The sequence below is a fragment of the Lissotriton vulgaris genome, chromosome 2_1, assembly GCF_964263255.1.
Source record: "Lissotriton vulgaris chromosome 2_1, aLisVul1.2, whole genome shotgun sequence".
NCBI classification, from domain to species: Eukaryota; Metazoa; Chordata; class Amphibia; order Caudata; family Salamandridae; genus Lissotriton; species Lissotriton vulgaris.
Window position 1 is genome coordinate 1852953321 of NC_141687.1, and position 25172 is coordinate 1852978492.

The window sequence follows — 25172 nt, forward strand, 5'->3', positions numbered from 1 at the left end:
CGTCGACGATGACCAGGATCTGGATTCAAGCTCTCCTGAAGACATCTCCCTTGTGGTCAAGGAATGACCACCCTGTGCAAATAGGCACCATCAGTAACTTGCCAGTCTGCTTTGTCGATGCTCCCTGCCGGAACCCGAAGACTCAGCGACACAGGAACTGGGCTTTCAGACTTCTCTGACTCCGATCCACAGCAAAGCTGAGACGCATGGAGGACACGAGAGACGAGGGACCGGACACCCTGGACATCCTGCATTTTTCTAACTGCATCGACTCCTGAGGTAACTCGAAGTTGTGCATTAGGGTACGAGAAGCCCCAGACCCGAGCACCATTTGCCTCAAAGCTCAGCCCTCCACACTCCACGAGTGCCGCGTGGGGCCTGCTCTTGCATTTCAGCTCCACGCGTCTTCCCGGTTGCTAGCCCGTTGGCTAGTACGCCTCCTGAAGACAAACCTTTGAAACCAAACTGCTTTCCTGGTTGATCCAGGCTTGCTCCAGCTTCCCTGCAAAGGAGAAGCTCCTCAGACCTTGCTGGTCTGACCGAAGCCCATCTTCTCTTCCCGAGTGGATTGCGTTTGCCAAGGCTTTTTGGGTCCAGTCCGGATACCGACACCGCAGTCAACTGTCTTCAGTCTTATAGTCAAAATAGAATGTCGAAGGTCTTTTTAATATAATAATGTCTATTTTTAGACCAAGATAGGAGATAAGTTATATCTGAAATTGAACTTACCCAGGCTGAAGAGGAAGGTAGCAGTTTTCCAAGGACAGACATGATGTCTAGTTGCATAATTATTATATTACGATCTGCATTTCGTGAGTGAATGTACCTTTAAAGGATCATATTAGCAGATCCAGTAAAACCCATAAGGACTCAAAAAAGAAACCGGTTAAAAAAATGCACATAACAGAATTATTTTAATTACCATACTTCATGCTATAATTGCAATTCAATTAGCCCAAATCGGTGACTTATCAGAAGGAATGGCAAGCACTGGCCAGTGTGTTGCGAATAGGAGGAATGTGGGAGAGCACCAGTCTGTCAATAAGAGAAGCAGGCAGTGAGATTTAGCCAAGAACAGCTCATGGTTTGTGATGATCTTTGATGTTTACAATGGAATCAGAGGGCATACCCTAGCACTTTACTGCCAGGATTGTCTCCGATCCTTGAGAGGGAGGATCTGCCACATTTTATTGTTTCTCCGCGTAATTCACATAATTTGGCAAATGTAAAAGTTTAGGATTGGACTATAAAACTGGCCAATGAGGATTTGTACACATAAAGGTAGAGATTTATGTTTGTATTACTCAGTACCGCTATAAATTGTTTTCATCAGTGACCGCCTACAGCGACAAGAGAACCTTCTCCGCAGTTTCTGATAGCAAAGTATGTGTATTTGTATAAACTGGAAAGCTAATGTTTGGGGACAAAATGGTGGCATTAAATATATTGGATTCATACATTTCTATGGTTATTCACATTTAGATCCTGTTGTTGGTCTTGGTATGAGTGTCCGCTTAATGTTGACACTGTTATTTTATTATTTGTTAACACACACATGCCACATGGTGATACTCCAACTCTCCCCAAACTCCCTTTAAAAGCCACTGCTGCTGCCCCGCTCACTGTAAACACGTTATCCTCTATGACCAACATCCACAGTGATGTGTACTGTGTCAAAACTGATGTCCCATAGTGGACACTGTCTGACTGCACAACATTCATTTAGGGCCAGGCAAACGCAAGATGTGTCCTGCATTTCGGCCTCGCAGTTACTTGTGGTAAAGACAGCAGGAAATGTAATCTGAATCCGGTGCCGGCTTCTCTTATGTTGGGTTGTGTTCTGTTAAGTTGTGAGGTATGTTGAGGTGGTATATTATGTGACATTTTGTTATGCTGCCTTAAACTATGCTATGCTGTGCTATGTTAAGGTACTTAAACTATACCATGCTTTGACATGCTATGCCGAGTCATTTGTTATGTTAATGTATTGTGACGTGTTGCATTATTCTATGTTATTTTAAGTCACAGTGTGATATACTGGGTTGGGGTATGGTATTTTGTTGGGCTTCGTTGAATTATGTTATGATATGATTTGCTGTGTTTTGCTATTCTGCTGTGCTATGCTTGGTAGGATGAGTTATTGTATGTTGAAACGTCAAAAATCTTGAATACTTTTTGAATTACCCTCTCTAATTACATAAGTTGATAAGTTGATGCAACAGCTTGCACCCTACTTTTCATAATATTGGCAAATACAAAATCAAGATTTGTTTTATTAACTGTTTAGCTATACGGTTTGTAATCGTGAAGTTGCACATCAAGCCTAATACTAAAGTGATAAATTAGAGACTCCTACATAACCGGTAGTATTATGATTATACACCAGAAAGACTTACACAAAGTCAAGTCTCACATTTTGGCATCAAGAAGTGTTACACAAAGTGTAATCCTACAGCTATACACCAGGAAGATTTATACTTTATGTAATCTTATAGTTACGTGCAAGAAACCGATAGCTATTGTAGATATATAATTAGTTACTAGTATAGCTTACACTGACTGACAGAGAATAACCTTGTAGATATACAACAGGATTAGTTAATGAGTAGTCTTATACACCAGCAAACCATATACAAATTATAAAATTAACTCATACACCTGGAAGGCGATGAACATAGAAGAGAGACACACAAGGTTGTGCTGGTGTTTGACAGGGAACATAGCAAGGCAATGAACATCCAAGGGAGATGTACAGGGGTATGATGCTGCTTGACAGAAAATTAGCCAGGCAATTAACAATTGCTTTATTAACCCTCCTGCTTTCTCAAATTTGCTTGAAAATGAACCATTTGTCCATGCTTTTTTCAAACTTTTCTCGGGGGCAGAATCCCCCCGAACCTTCCGTAGGTTGTTCGGGCTCACTCGCTACGCTCGCTTACATCAGTGCAGTAGAATAATTTTTTACGCTCTACCACTTTCAAATCTCACCAGACGCCACAGCACAAAGGTATAAACTGGTCCCAGTGTCTGTTGTGCACATTGAAGGAACTTGTTTCTTTAACTTTCTGATTTCCTACGAGGGTTGAACCTTTTGTCTAAACTTTAATGATGTTGACATACCTACCAACAATCTCTACCATACCTCTTTCTTCACTTATACTAAGTGTTGTAATTTACCTCTTTTCCTCATCCTTTTCCTTGATTCCTTCCCTCTCCCCTTCCCTTTTGTTCCATTTCCAACGTTCTGCCTAGAGCTTGATTTAGAATGTTCACGAAGATTTTACTGCGTGTTGAGAAGAGTGGATGATTGGAATAAAGAAGCTATCCCTTACCTCAAGTTGAGTCTTCTGTTATTTCTTACTTGCAACACTGGCGACAAGGATGGGATCTGGCGACGATCCTGCGCAGGGGACAGCCAATCATCTCCCCTTTCATTGCTCTCTCCGAAGTTAAGAACTCTGTCATTTTATTACTTCATCGTTGGCATCATATGAAACCTGACGGAAGCTGCTTTGTCTTCTGATATCGGTTTCCAGCACTGTTGAGAACTGTTATATCATTCCAGAGCCACGCTTTCAAAGGATTTCATCTTCTGGAAAGCTAGTCCGAGTGTGCAGAGCGGAGCAGTGTGACAGCGCTGACAGGGTGCTTTTCTCACAGATACCTGGCCTGTAAGAATCTACATTCTTCACACTCCTTGTCCCCTGTTCCACTGTTGTGGTGAATTGTGGCATAGCCACATTTTTTTGATTTTCTTTGCGTTGCCAGTTAAGGGGCACTGTCGATGTGCCTTCCTCACAGCATTGTCTCCTGCTGGGACCGTCATCCTTCACCCCCACAGATCTGCTCATCCAGTTTGTTTATGCACTGTGGCACTGCCTTAATGCTTTCTTTTTATTGAGCGTCTGAACTCGGATTAGTGTGTTTCCCCCTCACAAGTACATCATCCGTTGTGGTGTTTAACATTTCAGCCCTGCCTAGTTTGCTGATTCAATGGATTTTTGTTCCCTCACACGTTGTGCATATCTCCCCTGTGTGGCCCGCGAAGTACTCCCGCATTCTTAAGCAGTCGCCGACCGGCTTTTATCTCCTCATGGCACATTTTCTGAATCAACTGACTTTCCCTTCATACGCTGTTCCTGTCTCCTGTGTGTGGACCGCGAATCTCCCCGCATTCCTAAGCAGTGGCGGTCTGGCGTTGATCTTCCTCACTGCACATCGTATATGTACCTTTATTGTGGAGACTGAAGGTACTGTAATTATCAGCCTGTGGTGGCTGACCTGCGTAGCCGGCTGCATCTGATTTCTGCACTTCCTGTTTCTGTCAGCGGCCTCGATCCGACGCCTTCATTGCACATTTCCTGACTCAACTGACTTTCCCTTCATACGCTATGCCTGTCTCCTGTGTGTGGACCACGAATCACCGCAATCTTAAGCAGTGGCGGTCTTTCATTGATCTTCCTCACGGCACATCGTATTTGTACCTTTATTGAGACTGAAGGTACTGTAATTACCAGTGTGTGGTAGCTGACATGAGTAGCCAGCTGCATCCTATTTCTGCATTTCCTGTTTGTCAATGGCCTCGAACCGACGCCTTCTCAACTTCTGTCAGCACTCCAGTGCCTGTGGTCAATAGCGTTATTGCAACTTTGTTCCCCACACACACATTTTTTCCCCCCATCGGATAATTTCTCCTGTGTGTCAACCTCCTCATCGGTGACACGCACTCCACTTCGCCTCTCTTACACTTTATATCCACAGCATTTCTGCTCCTTGTTCTCCTCTGTCCCACCCTGGGCACTCCTGGTATAAACCAGATACCCTCATTTTTAAATGATTGTGGCTTCCCTGAAATTCATTGGAAAGACTGGATAAAATTATTTGAATCATACCTCATTGCCATGGGGGGGAGATAAATTCTCTACTATGAGAAACAGCACATTCTATTACATAATTTAAGAGTTCATGGTCGCAAAGTGTATGAAACACTTACTGAACCTGAGTTGGAAGATGATGATGACTCTGATGTGTATGATATCACTCTCATGAAATTGGAGGCTCATTTTGGGGACCAAGTCAATGTTGTCCTTGAGCGTCATACGTTTTTCAGCAGAGTGCAAGGAAAAAGTGTGTCCATTAAGAATTATATTGCGGCACTCAGAGGGCTCTCTCAATTATGTGAGTTTGGAGATCTTAATGATTCCCTTATAAGGGATCAACTTGTTAGGTGCACGAACAGCACAAGAGTACAAGAGAAACTACTTGCAAAAAACCCATCTTTGAGAGCGGCAGTAGCATTAGCACAATCCATAGAACATACTGCCAAATGCATGAAAGAAATGAAATTAAAGGATGAAGTTGTAGCATTTTTCCAAGCAGAAAGTTCAAACAGTGAAGTACTTAAAATAAAAAACAAAGAAGTTACCAAAGACGTCCCTTCCTCAAGATCCACTAGAGGAGGTCGTAGTCTTAAATGTATAGATGCGGCAGCAACATCCATTTGGCCAATAGCCCTTTGTGTTCTGCGAGAAGCTTCACATGCAAAAAAATGTAACAGAAGAGGTCACCTCACCAGAGTTTGTAGAGATCGGGAAAATAATAGTACAGTAAAATTGGTTAATGGGGAAAAAGAACCTCCTGCAAAATATGTATTCTAGTTAAAATACGTTGATGAGTCTACCAAACTCAGTTATCCCAAATGTGCTGTATATATCGACAATAAGCCCTTAGAAATGTTTGCAGACTCCTATTCCCCGTTCACTCTCATCAATATTACAGACTTTGAGAATTTAGTGTGTGGCATGAAGTTGGAGTTAAGCCAACCTTTTATCTCACCTGAAGGGTACACCAAAGACCCAATCCCTTTTGTTGGCATGATGACAGCCCACATTGTCTTCAAATGGTGATCCACGGTAGGCAATGTGTATGTGGTCGAGAGTGGGGCTAATCTCCTGGGATGGCAACACCAGAAAGAGCTCGGGATCATTCTAGACCCCAACAACAAGGACCAGGTCATTCTAGTAGAAGCTTCCAATGGCAACAGTTCCTTACTCCATGCTTTTCCTGATCTATTTGCCGACAAATTAGGAAAATTGAAGGACTTTCAACACAAGATCAAAGTCAGACATGGGGCTAAACCAATTGTTCACAAAACCCGTCCAGTACCTCTCTTGTTGAGAGAGACACTCAAAGCAGAATTAGACAAATTGTGTGAGATGGGAGTCATGCAACCCATAGATTCATCAGAGTGCCTGGCACCTTTAGTGTTAGTGTCCAGAGCCAATGGGCAAGGTATCCTCCTAAGCGTGGACCTGCGCAGCCTAAACGAAAATATATGGGTGGAGAGGTTTCCCTTACCCAATATATATGAAATGTTAAGCACCATGGGCAAGGCGAAGTTCTTTTTAGTTATTGACCTCTCAATGGCTTACCATCAAGTGGAATTGCACCCGAAGTCTAGGCCGTTGACGGCACTTTCCTCTCCCTTTGGAACCTGCGTGTTCATTAGGATGCTGTTCGGTCTAGCCTCCGCGGCACAATTTTTCATAAGATTATGCAACAAATTCTTGGAGACATCAAAAATACTTTATGCTTCCAGGACGACATACTAATGTATGGGTCAACCATGGAAGAACATAATGCTGTTCTTAACTCAGTGTGTAAAAGACTCACGGATGCTGGTTTGACAGTAAAACTTGACATGTGTAACTCAGTCGACTACCTGGGGCATACGATTTCTCAAGAAGGTTTAAGACCTAAATACAGCTTAATCCAAGCAGTCAAGGAAGCCCCATATCTGACTAACAAAGATGAATTAAAATCCTTCTTAGGTCTGGCCGAGTACATGTCAATGTTTTTCAAGAATTTCGCTGAACTCTGTGATGGGTTACGTGACCTTTTAAAAAAACACAATGAATTCACATGGGAAAAGAAAAGCAACAAGATGATTGATGCAATAAAAAAACAAATCCTGGATTCACCAGCCGTAGGGCCTTTTGATCATGAAAAGAAAACTCTGCTAACTACAGATGCTTCCAATAAAGGGCTGGGGGCGACTCTTTCACAAAGAGATGAAAAGGGTGAACCCATAATGGCGTTCACCTCCCGGTCCCTTACTCCCTCAGAATGCAATTATTCTGTCATTGAGAGGGAAGCGTTAGCATTCTTCTGGGCGGTGATTCACTTTAAATTCTACTTATGGATTACCAAATTCACCATACGCACGGACCACAAGCCTTTAACCTTCATGTTCTCATCAATAAATAACAATAAATCTCCCCGCATCATGAAATTAGTGTTACGGTTAGAGAATTACTGCTTCAAAATGGAATATTTGCCCGGACCTGAGAATGTAGTCGCAGACTATTTATCTAGGTCCCCTCTCAGTGTCAGTATTCCCGAAGATCAACTAGACGTACCCATATTGTCCACTCATCTTCCATCCCTATCCAAAGAAGAATGGGAAGAGAGTATGAACAATGACAAAGATATGGACACTCTCAAAGACTTCATCCTCAAGGGCTGGCCTGAGAATCGGTCTCAAGTCCCTGATCCATTAAAGAATTTTGGGAAGTAAGATATGAACTATCCTTCATGTCAAACAGAATATACCGTTATGGAAAGATTGTTCCACCCAAAGACCTTAGGGATAAAATAATTGATCTTGCCCACGAGGGGCATTTAGGCAGGAGCCTCACAAAAAACAAACTCAGAAGTTGTTTTTGGTTTCCAAGGATGGATTCTCTAGTAGAAGTGAAAGTAAAAGATGTACCAGTTGTGCTAAAAGTGACAAGAGCAAAGTGTTACGAAAATTTCCCCTATGCCTGTTGAAGCTCCAGAGATACCGTGGACCATGTTTGCCATAGACATTATTGGTCCATTGGAAGTGTTGGACCCCAAAAAGAGGTTCATGTTTGTTCTCATTGACTACACTTCTCATTGGATCAATTTTAAGTTTACACCAACCACCAATACAAACAACCTCATCTCCTTTTTGGAGAATATATTTTGCTTTGAAGGCATTCCAGCAACCCTAGTTACGGACAATAGGGTGCAATTCACCTCTGAAATGATGAAAGACTTTCTTGTCAAGTTAAATATAAAACATGAAAAAACGGCACTCTATTGTCCCAAGGCCAACGGGATGGTGGAAAGATCACATCCAATTAGCCATCACCAATAACCTCTAGATCGAAGAATCCTTGAAAGAATGCATTTGGTCATTCCACACCACACCTAATCTTATCACAGGGTCTCTCCTTTTGTAATGCTAAGAGGAAGAGAACGTTGCACTAACATGAACCCCCAGTGGTTGGAAGGGAGTAGGATGGTAAATCCCAACCATGAGTTAAGCCAAATGAAAACCCAACAACATCAAAAGAAATACAAGAGTTGGTATGACCGGAAACACGGAGTCAAAGATCATGATTTCCATCTCAACACACCTGAAGTGATAAAGAAACCTACCCATGTACAACCAGGTCTGAGCAAATACCTGCCCTCCCAGAGTGTAATAAGATCTAACAAGAATGTGGTCCGCCTAGATAATGGACAGACTTGATTGAAGTGGTGATAGACTGGTTGACATTTCCTAAGCATCTTATCCATATATGTTATAATGTATTGTAACCTTCTTCAATTCTTGCCATGTTCCCTTCTTCCCTAGGAAGGTAGATGTGTTGTAATTTACCTCTTTTCCTCATCCTTTTCCTTGGTTCCTTCCCTCTCCCCTTCCCTTTTGTTCCACTTAGAACTTTCCTCCTAGAGCTTGATTTAGAATGTTCACGAAGATTTCACTGTGTGTTGAGGAGAGTGGATGATTGGAATAAAGAAGCTCTCCCTTACCTCAAGTTGAGTCTTCTGTTATTTCTTACTTGCAACACTAGGTTATGGACAAACGGAGCAGTTATCTTTTTAGAAGCAAAAATATCCCCATTAAAGTCAGGAAAGTCAGCCTGAAAGGCCTTGTTCCATTGTTACCAGGTCAGAGATTGAGTTCCCGAAACGGCTGGTAAGCGGCAGTGGTGGAGGTGGTTGTGTGACTCCTTCCTTGTTGCCATGTGAATATGGTTGAAAGCAATTTGTTTTGCTGATATGCTGCTAGTTATGTCCAGACCATCCACAAGAGAATATCTGTGTTCTTTATATAGCCAAATTCCCAAAATAATCACACATAATTGCCGTGCTCACCTGTACAGTCGCTGTTGAGCACCTATCACTGCAAATTTTATATGCCGTCCCTGGCAGTGGTGGTATATCACTGCCGTAAGGGGAATAGCTCCCTGGTACAGAGAGCATTAAGCAGACCGCCTCAAAATGGCTACCAATACTATGTGCATCAATGCATAAAACATACATGTGACTCATCAGGACTGCGTAGATGAAATTGTTGTGCCTGGAACCTGACCTTCTTTTGTTCTATCCTTCAAACACCCCTCGGCACTTGAAATTAAACTGCCAACACAAATATTGATTCTCTGGATGTCTCCAAGTGACACAAACTGAAGCACTGACATCTATGGAGGATCATAATAATAACGCAATCACAGATAAGGTGGTTCTAAACACAGCAAGTGGAATCCGGATGCTGGATTGCGGCTCCACTAGTGAATGAGGATTAAGCACACCATTATGTTTATATTAATGAATTTAACAGAGAACCGGTACAGTTTCAGTAGCTCAGGAAAGAAAACAGCAACTGCCAACAGAGAGAATTCTTGGTTAGAGTAGTATTACTCTACACACAGTCATACACAAATCCACCATTAGCACCCTCTCTCCTGGAGTTGGGGTTTGAGGTGATGCATTGATTCACGTTCTCCCTCAACAGCAGATATCACTTTCTTCGAATGGTACTTCTGGGTCTCTTCATGGCTCGAGAGGCTCACTGATGATACTCAATGTCTTGGAGCCCCAACACAGACCCTGCAGATCAGACATGCAAAACGCGGACAACACCCAACTGTACCTAAGAATATTGCCAGACCTTGGTTTCTGCCGCCTCTATTCTGTGGCAGTCCACGTTTACCTCTGATTGGAAAATTCTCTGAGCCTCCCCCAAAGAGACTCCACCCTTTCCAGTGTAACCCCTCCCCTACCTCCTTGTCCAGATTGGCCATCTCAAGAGCTACGTTTAGGACCCAGATGAAGGGTGGCTTGCCTCCCATCGATGTTTCAATATCACTTAAACCAACTGAACTGTGTCCATTTGAAATGTCGTTAAGTGATTTAGGTGTGATATTTTGTAAATGGTCCCATAAGTAGGTCCATTAATTTAATTGTATCGAAAGTGACAGGTGTAGTATTGGTTATTTAGTTGTTGTTGTCTTTGTATTGATGAGAAACTCTAGATTTTGTTTTGCTTGGCCTTCTCATTACAATGGATATGAAGTACTGACACTTTAAACAAGCCTTGTTGGCAATGCCAATGCTTGTTTAAAGTGGAAGTGATCTGAAGTGTCTGGCTTTAAAACAATGGTGGATGGTAATGTGAGTATTTCACGTAGCTAGCGTAAGAGTAGATATGTGTTTGTGTTGAAGCAAAGAACTGTAGAATAATATTGGTTTAGGTTAAAAGGTCAGGTGACAGTTGCACTGTAATGCCGGACCTAAAACTCCATGTAGGTTAATGACTGCCCTCCTCCCATCTGTGCTCATGCCAGAGAAAAGCTCCATAAATTATCTAGTTGTCTAAGACAACCTAATAGCATTTGTGTGCCCCTGAAACTTCTACCTCGGCAGCTGGATAAATAAACAAAATGATCACAGCTGTGTGGAGAGCGATCCCTGTTTTGTGTAATCACACAACAGTTGCTTAATCATAACATGGACTCCTGGCTCCCAACTTATGAGTGGAGCTTAAGCACCTTGCCGAGTGTTCGCACATTATTGTTTGGCGACAGCTGCGCTGTCAAGCCGGACCATTAAAGAAAAATGGGCATGTGTCCGACTCTCGTGCCTTTAGAAGCATGGCAGTGAGCAGGTTTGATCAACGAAGTGATGTTAGCAAGGGCAGATAGAACTATTCTATTCTTCAGGGTTTATAAAGTGCATAGCTACCCAAAAAGAGCTTCCGAGAGCTATTGAAGGAAGTGAATTAGAAAGCTAAAAGAGTTTTAAAACTTAGGGAAACGAGAGGTTTTAAGTGATTTACTAAAATTGGCAAGGTTATCCTCTCTTCTGAACCTAATTGACAAGAATTTCCAATGCTTTGGTGCAAGATACCTGAAAGACCTGCCCCCACTTCTGGCTCTCTCTTTATTCCTAACTCTTAAACAGTTTACGCTTCAAACAACCACCTTCAAGCGCATTTCATAACCTAGCCTTTTTTTCAATTAGCTATTTTAAAATATGTTGAGCTTTTTTGTCTGGGCTGTGATGGAAGGTGATCACCCTAATTGAGCATTTCTGTTTTTTCTTCTCTAGAGAGAGCACAGTGGGATTGGAACCCCAGGTATCTGGAACCCCATCCTATTGCCACCGGGGAAGGCAGAGCGTGGGGACCCAGGGCACCAGTTCAAATTCACACGAGCTGGAATCTCTCATGCCTCCTCGGGCTGAAGAAGTATGCCCGACACCAACGGAAATCACTGAGCTGTCTGAGGGGCACACACCGGCCAGCGCAGGCCATCCAGAAGATGACGTGCTCGTTAAGTTAAAGGTACATCTACTTTTGATAAAGTGTGGTGGTGAAAGAAACTGGCTCTATATATACTGCACCAAAGTGAGGTACAGTGTATATAGAGTCCAAGGGTCTCCAGAGGTTTGGCAGAGGCTAAAGTTAGATAGAACCTTACTCTCTAAAGTGGTAGCATGGTCGAGCAGTAAGGCAGTATCAGAGGACAGTGTAAAGCATTTGATGTACACACTCAGTCAGCAAATGGATTCACACACTCAAGAACTGAACTCTAGGCCAATTGTTTTGTATAAAGATTATACTGTTGTTTTATTTCTAGAACCAAGCAAGCCTGGTACAGGTAAGCATAAAAATACTTTGCAGTAGTAAATTACTTGTATGAACAAAGTTCAAAATTGCAGTGTAATTAATACTGGTTTTGGTTACAGTTTTAAGTAAGCAGTTTGCAACACATTGCAGGTATAGTACATTCGAATAAATGGGCTTTTTAAGTAAAATGCAGTTAATTACTTTTCAGATTACTTTTGCTAACACAGGACTGGATCCTAGATTCAGCCCTGGGACATTTCCTGAAAACAGGTGAGTAAATGCGTTTTGGTTAAAGGCACGATTTTTATAGAATAATATTGCATTTCAAAAGTTGACACTTCGAAACCTTGTCACATAGAATCGCCAGTGTTATCCTATGGGAGGAATTCATTTAGCAGGTAAGTTAGGTTAACAATACTTTTTCTTACTCAGTGCTGGATCCTAGATTCAGCACTGGTACATTTCCTGAAAACAGTTGAGAAAATGCGTTTTAGTTATTCGGCTCATTTTTAAGTAATATTTGTAGTTTTCAAAAGGCGACTCTGAAACTTTTTGGGAGAAAAAGTGTCAATGTTATCCTTTGAGGAAAATGTAGTTATCGGTTTGAAGTAAATAATCGGTCTTTTGAGTTAGGGTTCTGGGGTTAGACTTAGGGGTCTCCCAGGGTCAGTGATGCACTGTTGTTGCACCCTCAGCGGCACTCGGGCGGCCGGGTGCAGAGTGTTGAGACCCAATGTTATCCTAGGGAGAATAGGGGGCTCCGGTTGGTGGTGGCTGGCAAGCAGGCCACAGGGTTGTGGGAGCAAGGCTTCAGGGTTTAAGCTCAGGGCAAGTTGGGGACCAAGTTAGCACAAAATGGGTACCCTCAGCGGCACTAGGGCGGCCGGGTGCAGGGTGCTGTTTTGAGTTCAGGTGCCCTGTTGATTTCAATGGAGATTCTCCGGGACAAAGAAACACTGCAGGCTCTTCCTGGAGCGACCAACACTTCGAGGAGTAAGTAGGGATGTAGAGGGTTGGTTAGGCACCACTAGGTTGGTCACACAAGGCGGTGGGGCGTCTGGTGCAGGGGTGCCTTGGGACGTCAGATTTTCTTACCCGCTCTGGTCACAGTAGGGGGGATTCTCTGGATTGAGGCTGCAGGCATTGTCTGGAGGCTTGAGGCAGGTCAGGGGTCGCCGGATCTCGGTTCAGGATTGCCGGGGGGACCTCCTCATGGTGTTTGTTCACTCTAACTCGTGCCGGGTTGCCGGTTCCAAGTGGGCTGGATTTGCGGTTTCTGGCTGGCACCAGAAGCTGCAGTTCAAACACGTCCGGTGTTCACGGGAGAAACAGCTGGGAGGGTGAATGCAGGCAGGTCCTCTGGGGTTTTTGAGGTTGCTGGCCGCTGAACACGCCGGGGCTTCACAGGAGCAGGTTCGAGGGGAGAAGGGCCTGTAGGGCTGGGGCTAAGACAGTGGACGTCGTCCTCCTGTTAGCTCTGCACAGCTTTTCGTCCTTCTTCTCGTTCTCATGGTTGCTGGATCTTAGGAAGGAAGGTTCAGGGTGCCCCTAAATACTAAATTTAGGGGCGTTACAGGTAGGTAAAGGTCAGGGACCCAAGTGTCCCTTCCCTGGTGTGGGTACACCCCCTATTCTGCCACTCTCCAGTGGGAGGGGGGCAGGAGCGTGTCACTGGTTGGCTGAGTCACCCCATCCTCAAGATGGCGGGGACTCGAGGTTGTGCTTCACCTAGACTCCCCCACATTAGGGGTGGAGTTGGCAGAGGTGGGCACACCTCTCTTCCTCACTTTGTTTTTCCCACCGGGTCTCCCGCCCAAAGTGAGGGGGGGGGGCGGGTAGAACAAGTGGGGACCAGTTGCTGAGTACAGCAAGTGGTCCGGAAAGGCTCACAAAGGCATTATGCCTTTAAAGCTTCTCGTTCGTGAACCCTGTACATCCTGGGGGAGGAGGCTTGGCACCTCGTCCCAGGATGTGCATTGTTTCAGGCCCCTGAGAGCAACAACCTCTCGACCCAGCGGTCCAGAAAAATGTCTTGTGGTGGCAGCCTAGGCAGCCACTCAGTCAGGTCACTGGAAGTTGGTCGGGTTTCAGTGGGCATCTCTAAGGTGCCCTCTGTGGTGCATTTTACATTAAATCCCACACTGGCATCAGTGTTGTTTTAATGTGCTTAGAAGTTTGATAACAAACTTCCCAGTCTTCAGTGTAGCCATTATGGTGCTGTGGAGTTGGTAATGACAAACTCCCAGCACCATATACTCTTGATTGCACTGCACTTGCAGTACCCAGGTATGTACCTGGGTACTGTAGGAGTACAGGGCTCATGCCCCTGTAACCTCACCACTGGCATTGGGCACCCAGCTAGATGGGTGACTGATGTATGCCAGGGCAGTCGTTTGTGGACCTGGCACACAGGGATGTGTGCCATGTCGACTCTTCACTTTGTTCTACACCAAGACACGTAGCCTTCAAAGGCAGTGTGTGAGTGTCAGGGTACAGGGCCTCTAAGGGTGGCACAATAAGTGCTGCAGCCCTTAGGGTCTTCTCTGGTCACAGTGCACTGGGTACCTGTGGTACCATTTACCAGGGGCTGATATATGGCCAGAGATGCCAATTGGGTTAGTTTTGGGGGAAAAACACTGGCCCTGGGAACCTGATTGGCAGGGACCCAGGGCACACCAAGAAAAAAGTGCATCAGTAGTCTGACAAAAAGTGTGTGTGGGGGGGGGGGGTTGGGGGGGGGGGTTACTCCAACAGAAAAACACTTTCCTACAGGTGTTAGTGACTGTGTGTCAGGATTCATTGCAAACCACCTTAAAACTTGGTTCACCTTCATTGGATTGCAGGTCAAATTTGCATTTAACAGTCTTCCGTAACACTACTCTTTTCACTACCTTCAATCAGATCAACACCAGCATCAAAATCTCCAGCACAAGCAACCTGCCGTCATCCCTGCACCCATCCACTAGTAACAACAACTACCAATCAAACCATGCCACGCTTCCATAATCACACTACCATTCATACCACAGCATTCCTAGGTCACGTACGCCTCTCATAGAGACTTCCATCTGTAATGACACTCCCCTGTCACTGCTACCCAACACATGCCACTCAGGAAACATTGAAAACATTAACTGGCTGTGCCCAAAACCAGCCACAGGAGTAGTGTTTGTGTTTTCCTGTAATGAGCCAGCACACAGATTAGATAGCACTGCCTCACAGGTGGAAGAGAGAGTGTTCAGTCCAGTCCTGCAGCAGGAAGGAAGGCTCAGAGCCGAGGCCACAGGAAGAGAGCGCTCATTAAGGACCTCAATATTCGAATAATGGCGTCAACAGTGGCCCCCTGGGTGTGACAGTGAAGTCCAGCGATGCCCTCTGTGAGGGTCAGCATTGCAAAGCAGCGCACTTTCTCTCCCCACCCCTCTTTCTATCTCTTTTGATTCTCATAATAGGCGTACATAATTGATGACTTAAGAATTAAATGAATGCCTGAAATTTGTCATTTAAATTAACAAAAAACAGAATCTTTTTCCCATATTCAGCGATGTCATCCTGCAGTAAATTATATAGGAAGAGGTAACAAACTATCGTAAGACCGATGAAAAATGGACAGGGTGAAGGGAGTTTTGACAACCATGTTGTACGACTCCAGTAGTTTTGACAGGAAACATATAACCTTAGTGGAGTACACCCTGTTCTGTGTAGGTGTAGCCAATGAGCAGCTGTTTGCGGTGCATGGTTGTACAAATCCTCATAATACCAATGGCTTATCAGAGGGCGGATTTAGATTCCCGGATCCTAGAGTTCTCTATCCAGGGTGGTTTGCTTCATCACCTGCCTTCATTGAAGATTACCACCAAGATGGTTCCGCCCTCTGACGTAGATCATTCGTCGCAATTTGCCCAGCTCCAGGAGACGGCTCTCTACCCTGCCATTAATATCTCTTCTAATGTTAGTGGTTGGTTATATATTTCACTGCCTTTTCCCCCGAAAATAGTAAACATCTTCTTTTAATGTATTTTGTTAAACAACTATTTATTTCTGACTAAAACTGTGTAACTACCGCTCCCCCAAAAAAGATGATTTCCTTTGGAAATTGTTATCACTGTATGTTTCTCAAAAAAAGGCAAAATATACGACAAATGAAAACACGTATCCTTGGCCTCACTTTCCAATCTCAACAACTTTTTCACTTAAAGACTAGTGATCTTTGCATTCACTGGGCTCTGAATTGGGAACAGCTGTTTGGGCAGTTTGTTTAGATTATTGTTAGCAATCAAGATGTTTTCTTTATTTACATTTATGAAATTTGCTTTACTAGCCCATCATAGACACGTGATGCTACTATAGAAATATCTGGCAGCGAATTGAACACGTTTCTGTTAGGCTCCCTTTAACAACCTTGTTTGATTGCTCGACGCTGTCTTTTCTGTAATGTCTAAGCATCTTCAAACTTCTTCCTGTATTAAGCGCCATGCCACAAACAAACAAATCGCTCTGCATACTGCATCACTAAACACATGACAATAGACGAATTGTATTACTATCCAGATACTACACTATTCAAGTGTTTTATATAGGGCTGGCTAGCCCCGGAGGTATCAGAGCGCTTTATATGAGGTTCCACAAAAATTACATTACAAGATTACACTAATCGCAGTGCGCACATGATTAGACACACACATTGCTACACACCACCACAATCCTTACTCTCACTATACATGGTTTAGAACATCACCACATACTCATTTGCTTATCCAGCATTACCACACAAGCAACCAGACATATAACTACACACAGCACTAATATCCATTAAAGTGCTTCATCACCACACCTGCACAAACACCACACATACCAGCTCTGCATCCATTACACATTATCTGCTCCCGCTGATAGGGCTGATTGTACTGTTGTATGCGCTGTACACACAGTACTTCTTCCTCTGCCTCTTGGATTGCCAGCATGCTTATGTGTCCAACATCTGTACTCCAGGATGCAGAAGGATTGGCAACATCTCTCCCACACCATTTCCCTGCATCATGGTCCACTTAAACTGGCCTCAGGACTGACCTCTGGGCCTGTAATGCCCTTTTTGTACAGCTAGGGTGCTGATGCTGAACATGGACAAGCAATAACTTACAATTAAGCTTAGTGAGTTGATTTTCCAAATTATTTAATGAAATATCAAACGAGTAACAGAATCCTATTTAACCCCTATTTCTATGGGATTCTTAAATAAAATGATCAAAACATATCTTAGTGGACGCCTTAGTATGTGGCATACTGCACACCATTTGCCTGATCAAAAATCCCACCGAAAAGAAAAGCAATCCTCTCCAAATTGCAGCGATGGCCGACGCTCAGTCCTCCTGTTGCTATAGAAATGTAAACTAGAAGCTGCAAAAAGGGAGTAGAGCATAACAGTGAGGTTCACAAATCCAGTAAAGAAACAGAAAATCTAACAAAACAGCTACAGGGGGTGTGCTTAACATTAACAGCACAATCATACAATAGGAAAACATTTGATATAATGTCTTCCCTAGTGCAGAAAATAAATCTACATGTCAATGGGTGTAGTGAAGGCAGCCCCCAAGTGTGTCTTCACTTTCTAACACACAATTAAGCAGCAGGAAATACAAGAAAGACGCTGAATGGCAAACAAAGCAACTCTTGCCTGAGGAAACACATTTTAGTGTGAAAATGAACATACTGATGTAACAATAGAAAATTGTACACAGCCTAAAAAAACGATATAAAAAGTGTGGAAGAAGAGTTCTACCCACTAACTTCTGAAACAGTATAGGGACCAATTTAACAATCAGTTATCGCAACCTAGTCAGCTATCTCATGTCACATTATGTAATTAGCCTCCAAAAGATGGTATGTATTCAGCAATTTATATTTATGTTGTCATTTTTATGTAGCACAAACAAGGCATAAGAGCATCACAGCGCTCGGAGTGTTATAAGGAATATTAGTCAAAAAACGATCATACACAAAATATACAAATACAAAATTATATAGACGATAAACTAAGAGGAATAAGCAATAATCAAGATAGGGACATAAATACACAGTATAAAGGGAGTCCTCAGAGTTGCAGAAAATAGAGTAAATACCTTCAGACATCCAATGCCTCAAACAGTGCCTGCACATCCTCCAGACTGGATATCCAGAGCCTACCTGAAGCTTAACCCCACCAAGACAGAGTTCCTGGTATTTGCCCAGAAGAACAAACAAGAAACAGTGCATATCTGGTTCAATGAGATTAAACGTCTTGGCTTCAAACTGCAACTTACCCTGGACACCAACCACACCCTCAAGGCACATAATGCCAAAAAACAAAGGTGACCTGATACAGTCTCTCTAATTGAAGGAAAAAAAGTGAAACTATTTGTTCCAGAAAGCAACTTCAGAACTGCTGTTCAAGCCCGGGTACTCTTGTATGTCGATAGTGGTAATGCCCTGCTCCATTTCCTCCCAAGTTCCACACTGGCACCCCTTAAGGGACGTCCTGTATGCTGCAGGTTCTCGTGCAGGACCTGAAGAAGTATGATATCATCACTTCCATCCTGATGGAACTATTGGCTCCCCTTGCAGGCTCCCCCAATCTTCAGACCAACTGCATTCTAGATAAAGCCATCATAAACAGCACCCCTGGTGGGTCTCCGCTTATCTGCAGCCACAACACCACCAGGCTGCAGTGTAAAAAAGACAGCTATGCAGCCAGGATCTGGAACAAAATCCCAGTCGCAATCACTGCGGTCCCAAAGCTGCTCTAATCTTGGAAAGAGTTGAAGACTCACAGTGCAATGAACATTCCCAATCCAGCTACGCCTCCTATCACTTGTTGACTTTATGCTTGTCTTTGACTCAGTGCAGCGCCCCTCTGCATTTTGGCTAGGCTCAGTGTATAGCAATACCATATACATACATACAAACAAGTTGTATACAAAGCAATTTAAAATGTCAGATCAGGTGCTCTTACTGAGCCTACCATGTGTGACAACCAAGAACATGGTCACAAACAAGGAAGCAAAGATAAGCTTAAGAGCAGGCAAGTGAAGATTCATCGATGGTTTGGCCACAGAATCTCAGGAAGCAGCAAGCCATGGAAACTTGAAAGAACTCTACAACATAACAAGGAAACTTTCCGGCAGATATAACAAGCCAGAAAGAACTGTTAAAGAGAAAGCTGAGAAGACAATCATGAGCCAACAACCAAGATGGATGGAGCACTTGCTTGCTGAACCAGCCCGTGACACAGTCTCTACTAGACATACAGCCAACTGACCATGACTTGCCAATCAACTGCAGCAGATCAACCAAGAAAGAAATATGGATGCTATCAATGGGAAGGCAGCAGGACATGACATTCCATCAGAGGCACTGAAGGCAGACATTGAAACATCAGGTGAAAAGCTCTACCCCATGTTTGGGAGGATCTGTGAAAAGGAAAAGGTGGCATCAGATTGGAAGGAGGAATATCTGATCAACGTCCCCAAGAAAGGTGACCTGAGTGACTACGCAAACTACTGAGGGATAACTCTTCTATTATCTACGTAAAGTAGTCAACAGAGTCATTGTGAATAGAATGAAGGAACAAGTCAATGCTCAGTTACAAGAACAGCAAGCTGGCTTCTGCAAAATAGATCCTGCCAGACCAGATTGTAACACTGTGCATCATCACTGAGCAGTCGATGGAATGGAACTCCCCCTCTATGTCAACTTAATTGACTATGAGAAGGCCTTCAACACCATGGACAGTGAGACCCTTTGGAAACGCCTTTGCACTACGGTGTGGAAGAATCATAAAGAACTCTAATGAGGGAATGACCTCCAAGATAGTCCATGGAAGACAACTCACAGAAGCTTTCTAAGTGAGGACTGAAGTTTGCCAGGGTTGTTTGCTCTCACCTTTTCTCTTCTTGCTGTCCACAGACTGATGATGAAGACATTCACAGCAAGGAAAAGAAATGGGATCCAGTGGACACCTTCTATGCAGCTCGGCGACCTGGACTTTACAGACGACCTGGCCGTACTCTGCCATAGTTAAACAAAGAAGGGTACGCAGTTCCTAGGTGAAGTCATATTCACCACAATGATCCAAGACTGGATTGCCTGGCAAAGAAAAGGGGAAGAAAACAGGAGTCCAATTATATAGAGGAGGAGGGGGATTCCTCCTCTCGGAACTAGGGCTCTCACACACACAGCAAGCTAGGTGTCATGCTTCATCATACGAGACTGCTCCTCATTGGGTCGACGCTGCAATGCCCAATGGCACCCTTAAGGGGGCTCTTTGTCGGAGATCTTTTGTTCCTTGCCGTAAGGGTGCAGTGGAGGTGAGGGGCCTAGTTAGATGTAGATGAGTGTGGTGTGATTTAAAATAGGTCAGGGATTCCACTGGAAAATGTTATTCTGTTGGGTACCCTACCTATAGTAAAAAACTACGGGAGGGGTAATGTGCTCTGGTAACTATGCGACAGAATACATAATCTACTCCCAGATGGTCGACATGTTTCTCGCCTTGTGATTGTCAACATAAGATCAGTGGTGATACTTCAGGACCGTGCAAAAAACAAATTGTGAAAAAAACATCCTATCTACATAATAAAGTGGTAAGTGTGCTGTGCTACCTGCGACTATCAATCAGCAAGGGGAAATCCTCCTAGTGACGAGAGCCCATCTAAAGCACTGTTAGGTCTGGCCTAATCTGGTGCAGCAGTTGAATAGACACCCAAATAGTGGTGTCGCTGAATCCATTCGGAACCAGTCCCTCTGACCTACCCCTGCCGCTGCTCCACAGGAATGTCTGCCATACCCATCTGCAGATGCAAGAGAAGAGCAACAAGGTGGCAGCTACATCAGTACAACTTGACCTCAACGTCAAAAGGGGAAAAACCAAGATCCGGAAGGCTAGCACGACAAGCACAACTACAGTCACTCTTGCACAAGCAAGCGATATACTGTAGGATGTTGAGCAGGGCCTTCCCCTACCTGGCCAATGTCATGGACAAGCAGGGCGGTATAGTCGCCGAAGTCAAGGAAACAATAGGCTAAGCAAGGGATACATTCATTCAGCTAAAGAAGATATAAAGCTCCAAGTACCCTAACACTACAAACCAAGATTAGACCATTTAACACCAACGTAAAATCTGTCATTTTGTATGGAGCGGAAACTTGGAGGGCAACAGTGATCCCCTCCAACAAAGACCAGATCTTCATCAACTCCTGTCTGAGGAAAACCCTCCAAATCTGCTGGCCAAACACCATCAGAAACCACAATACCAACAGACTTTACAACTCCCTGCTCATGAAGAAATCATGAAAAGATGATGGGGCTGTATAGGTCACGCTATCTGCAAGCTCGCATCAGACCCCACCAGAACCTGGAACCCTCAAGGGAAAAGGAAAAGAGGAAGGCCAAGAAACACCTGCTGTTGAGGCCGCAAGGCTGAATGCAAGGAGATGGGTTACACCTGGAGTCAGATTGAAAGAAAAGCCTAGACAGAGATGGCTGGAGAGTCATGGTTTATGGCATACTTCCCAGTAAGTAAGCACAGGGTAATCCAATAGGGCTGTGCTCATTAGCAGGCAGCAATCCATTGAACTATGTGGAAGAAAGTCTACAGTATTTATGGCATGGATGGACAGGAGTGTCGAGCTCCAAACAGTTGGTGCACATCTAGAGAGTGACTAATTCCGTGTCTGGATTTTGTTGAATGCAGAGGGCTGTAGAAGGGGAGTGTCAGCACTGCATAATCCCCAATTAAATATTTAGTCTGCCTATTCCTGATTGAATGTGGGTATTTTCTTAATTCACTTCACAATCATTCATTACACAATCACCTATATTTTAATAGTTGGGTTAGTTTGTATGCTATTTCTAGTCTGTCTTGTGATATCTACAAAAGTCACCTGCCAATAAAATACATATCAGCAACCATACTGGACTTCTCAGATATGCTACAGTTGTACTCTATCTTTGTAATTCTGTCTATGCCATACAAACACTTCCAGACTCACATTTTTACATTTTGATATCATTCTGTAAACTTCCTTTGTAACGCACAGTGCAAAGGTCCAGCATGAGGAGTAGTATTTTTCTTCTTTTCTGAGGACTTCTCTGAAGAAGTGTACTTGAGAGGGGTTTCTATTTCTCTTATCCTGATCCAGGTATTTCTGTCTGTGTTGGAGTATTCTATGGATGGCTTTGAGTGGTGCAGTCTGATTGGGAAAGCATGTCATGGACTTGTTCGAGTCGAGTGTGGATGTTTTTTCCTCTCATCATTCGGTCATGCTTTTGACTGCCAATCATTACATTTTGGAATGGCAGATGCTGTTCAGTTAGCAGTCTATGGAGTGGGTTTTGAGCTCATCACTGGAGATTCCAGTATGTCTCGGTTCAACTTCTTTCAAGTACAGTTTATATTATATATTAGTATTTTATTTATATAGTTTTTAATACATTATCAAACTGATGAGCATTCCTTTTTTGAACTTTTGCTCACTAATGGAGAGCCAGATGAGTTTGATCAATTAGCGGTTGTCAGGCGGGTCGACTGTTGGTTTCTGGTGTTTCTTGAGTATAATCATTTTATCTTTTTGTTGTTGTAGTCCTGAGCGATGCCTGGAAGGGATGCCTGCTGTAATGCTTGTACTAGTGACGGTGAACCACGCATTGGGCCAGATCTTCCTTTTCATTGTGATGGGTAGATGGCGGTGTGGTGATTGTATTGTAGAACTATTTTAGGTTGTCCCAATAACATTACTGAATGTTATCAAGCAAGATTCTGCTTGTTGCCTTAGTAGAATCGTTTCATACATATCCTGATGTTTCACAATATCAGGAAGGGATTTCAGCTGGCTTTTTTGAGCTGAAGAAAAGGGAGAAAAGTAGGACTGATCCTTGCAGATGCTGACCGCGAGTCATTCATCTGCATAGGTTCTCTTCATTATATCTTGGTATTTTTCTGTGCCAGACTGGATCGTCCGCTTGGTGTCAGAGGAGGCTGGTAGCAGACATGACTCTTGCCCATTCCAAGATGGAAAGTCTGCTGGCATCTCGATTGTATTGCAAATACTGTATGTCTGTGTTGTACCCCTCCCTGATGGGATGTCAGATGGCCTTCAATTGTTTGTATTCTTGGAAAAGGAGAGTTTGGGTAACTGTGGGATAAGATGAGTTGTTTAACTTAGTGTAGTAGAATGTGGCACATACTTTTAGTAGGCATTAACTAGGTTTTGTGATTGGCTTGATTATTGGCTAGAGTCTTTCAGTTTATAGAGAGAAAGGACGAGTAAGAATGAGATGGGCTAGTATCTGTTGTCAATAACGAGTGGGATTGGAAAGTTCACTGGAGGAATGACTGAGGGACGGACTAGCATATTAGAGTTAAAGGGGTTCTAACAGGTGTATGTTTAAGATGGTGAGAGATAAACAAAGAAAAGAAAATGAAGAGGGTCAACGTGTCTAGTGTGGTCATGAGTGAGGTGAAAAGAGAAGAACGAGACTCGAGAAAGTGTGGGAGTAATTTGACTCAGCTAGGTATGCAAGGCGGGAGGGCGTGAAGGGGGTTGCAAGTTCTAAATCTGTATTTGTATTGGCCTCGTAAACCAGGTCAAAGGTCATCCGAATAGTTGGGTAACACGGAACCTCCCTGGAGAATAAGCTGACCTTTTTATAGGACAAGGTATGAAGGGTTGATGGGCACTCTGTGAAGAGTTTTTGTAAAGATAAGACACTGAAGGGGGTCAAATTCTGAGAGGGTAGTTGGCACTGTTGGTGATCAAGTTGCCCGGTGTTGGTTTTGGAGCCAAATGTGAGAATCGTTTTTCATAACATCAAACCCGTCTTCGTCTTTCTGTGTTACGGTAGTCACAGAGTGCTTGGTGCAGAAGGGAGATAAGGATGCCCCGCAGGACAATATAATTCCAGTGCTGGGTGACACATAAAAGAGCAGTATATACCACAGTGGTGGGTCTATGCTGTATGTTGTATGCCCAGAATTAGTGATAGCCCTAACCCTGGATTGATGTTCTGTACCTACTGTCCTGCATCTTGAGTTTCCACCCTGAAACGGATGCTGTACTATCAGCGAAGAAAATGAGTGGGTCTGTGGGCCATCCCCAGAACAACAATGACTCTATCTAGTAAAAAGATATAGCACAGTTAGATGTTTATGGGGTATATCTAGAAGCACCAATGGCTCTTCGTGAGGAAACTGTTCGCCCCAGTATTCGTTCTCTGAGTGTACCTATACGTGATGAAGATGCCACTCACAAAAGAGAGTGCATTTATACTATGTGACTTTTGAGAGCTGGTGCTGATTGAAGGTCCTCTGACATTATAACAGTTAGTTATAAAAGGTCTGAGAATGGGATGGAGTAAGTGAGGGGCCAGCCTACTGGCGCAAGGCTTGTCCAAGCCATATCAGTCCCAAGTAAGGATATTTCTACACGTCCTTTTGACTTCTCCACTCTTTTTCCTGGATTCCTGCTTTGGAAGCTACAGCTGATGGGAAAGCTATGTGATTTATGGAAATTACAGGGTTAAACTATAAAGCATACTGGTCAATATATTGCTCTGCAAATGACCAACTGGACTAAACCAGGGCGAGAGTTGGATAGGAATACAGCCAAGCCTGTATGACTGGGGATGAAACCTGCTCCACAGAGAAAGGTTTTAGGAGAGCAGTGTGGAAAAGTTGTTATGAGCGAGGGATTACATCTGCCGAGATATACCATCTCCTCCTGTGTGCATGCACAAACAATCCAGGCAGGATGCAATACAGTAAATTACTGTTTAACCCTATTGCCGCAGTTGTTGAACGGATCAGCCACAGTAAACAGATACAATTGCATCAAAGTTGAAGGCTTTTGAAGTAACTATCCATTCTGGTTGCGCTCTGCCATGACCGGCAAACCTCACTCAAGATCTTTGTTGCTTACATCTTTGGGCTGTGTAATTGTATATTATGTTTTTTGAAGTTAAAAAAAAAATGTGGTGATTTCATTTATTATAGTGTGTATACTGTCCGCGAACCTTATTTTGTGGCTTTCAGGAAATTATTTATTACTATCTCCTTATTGTGGAGTGCATCTTTTAGTTTGCTATTTAGGCACAGTAGGTGATTAGGATCATTTTTTTTCTATTAAAATGTCCCTGTGTGAACTTGTGAAGGACCATTTACCGCATACCAATTTCCCGGGTATTTTGTATTGGAAT

General features: G+C 43.6%; 1 protein-coding gene across 1 annotated transcript in view; it reads left to right on the plus strand.

Moving 5' to 3' along the window:
• Nucleotides 1-25172, plus strand: part of IGDCC4 (immunoglobulin superfamily DCC subclass member 4) — a 732192-nt gene that overhangs the window by 675015 nt on the left and 32005 nt on the right. The window contains exon 18 of the mRNA XM_086958027.1: nucleotides 11425-11659. Within this exon, the coding sequence (XP_086814153.1) occupies nucleotides 11425-11659 (235 nt within the window). The remainder of the gene's footprint in view (nucleotides 1-11424; nucleotides 11660-25172) is intronic.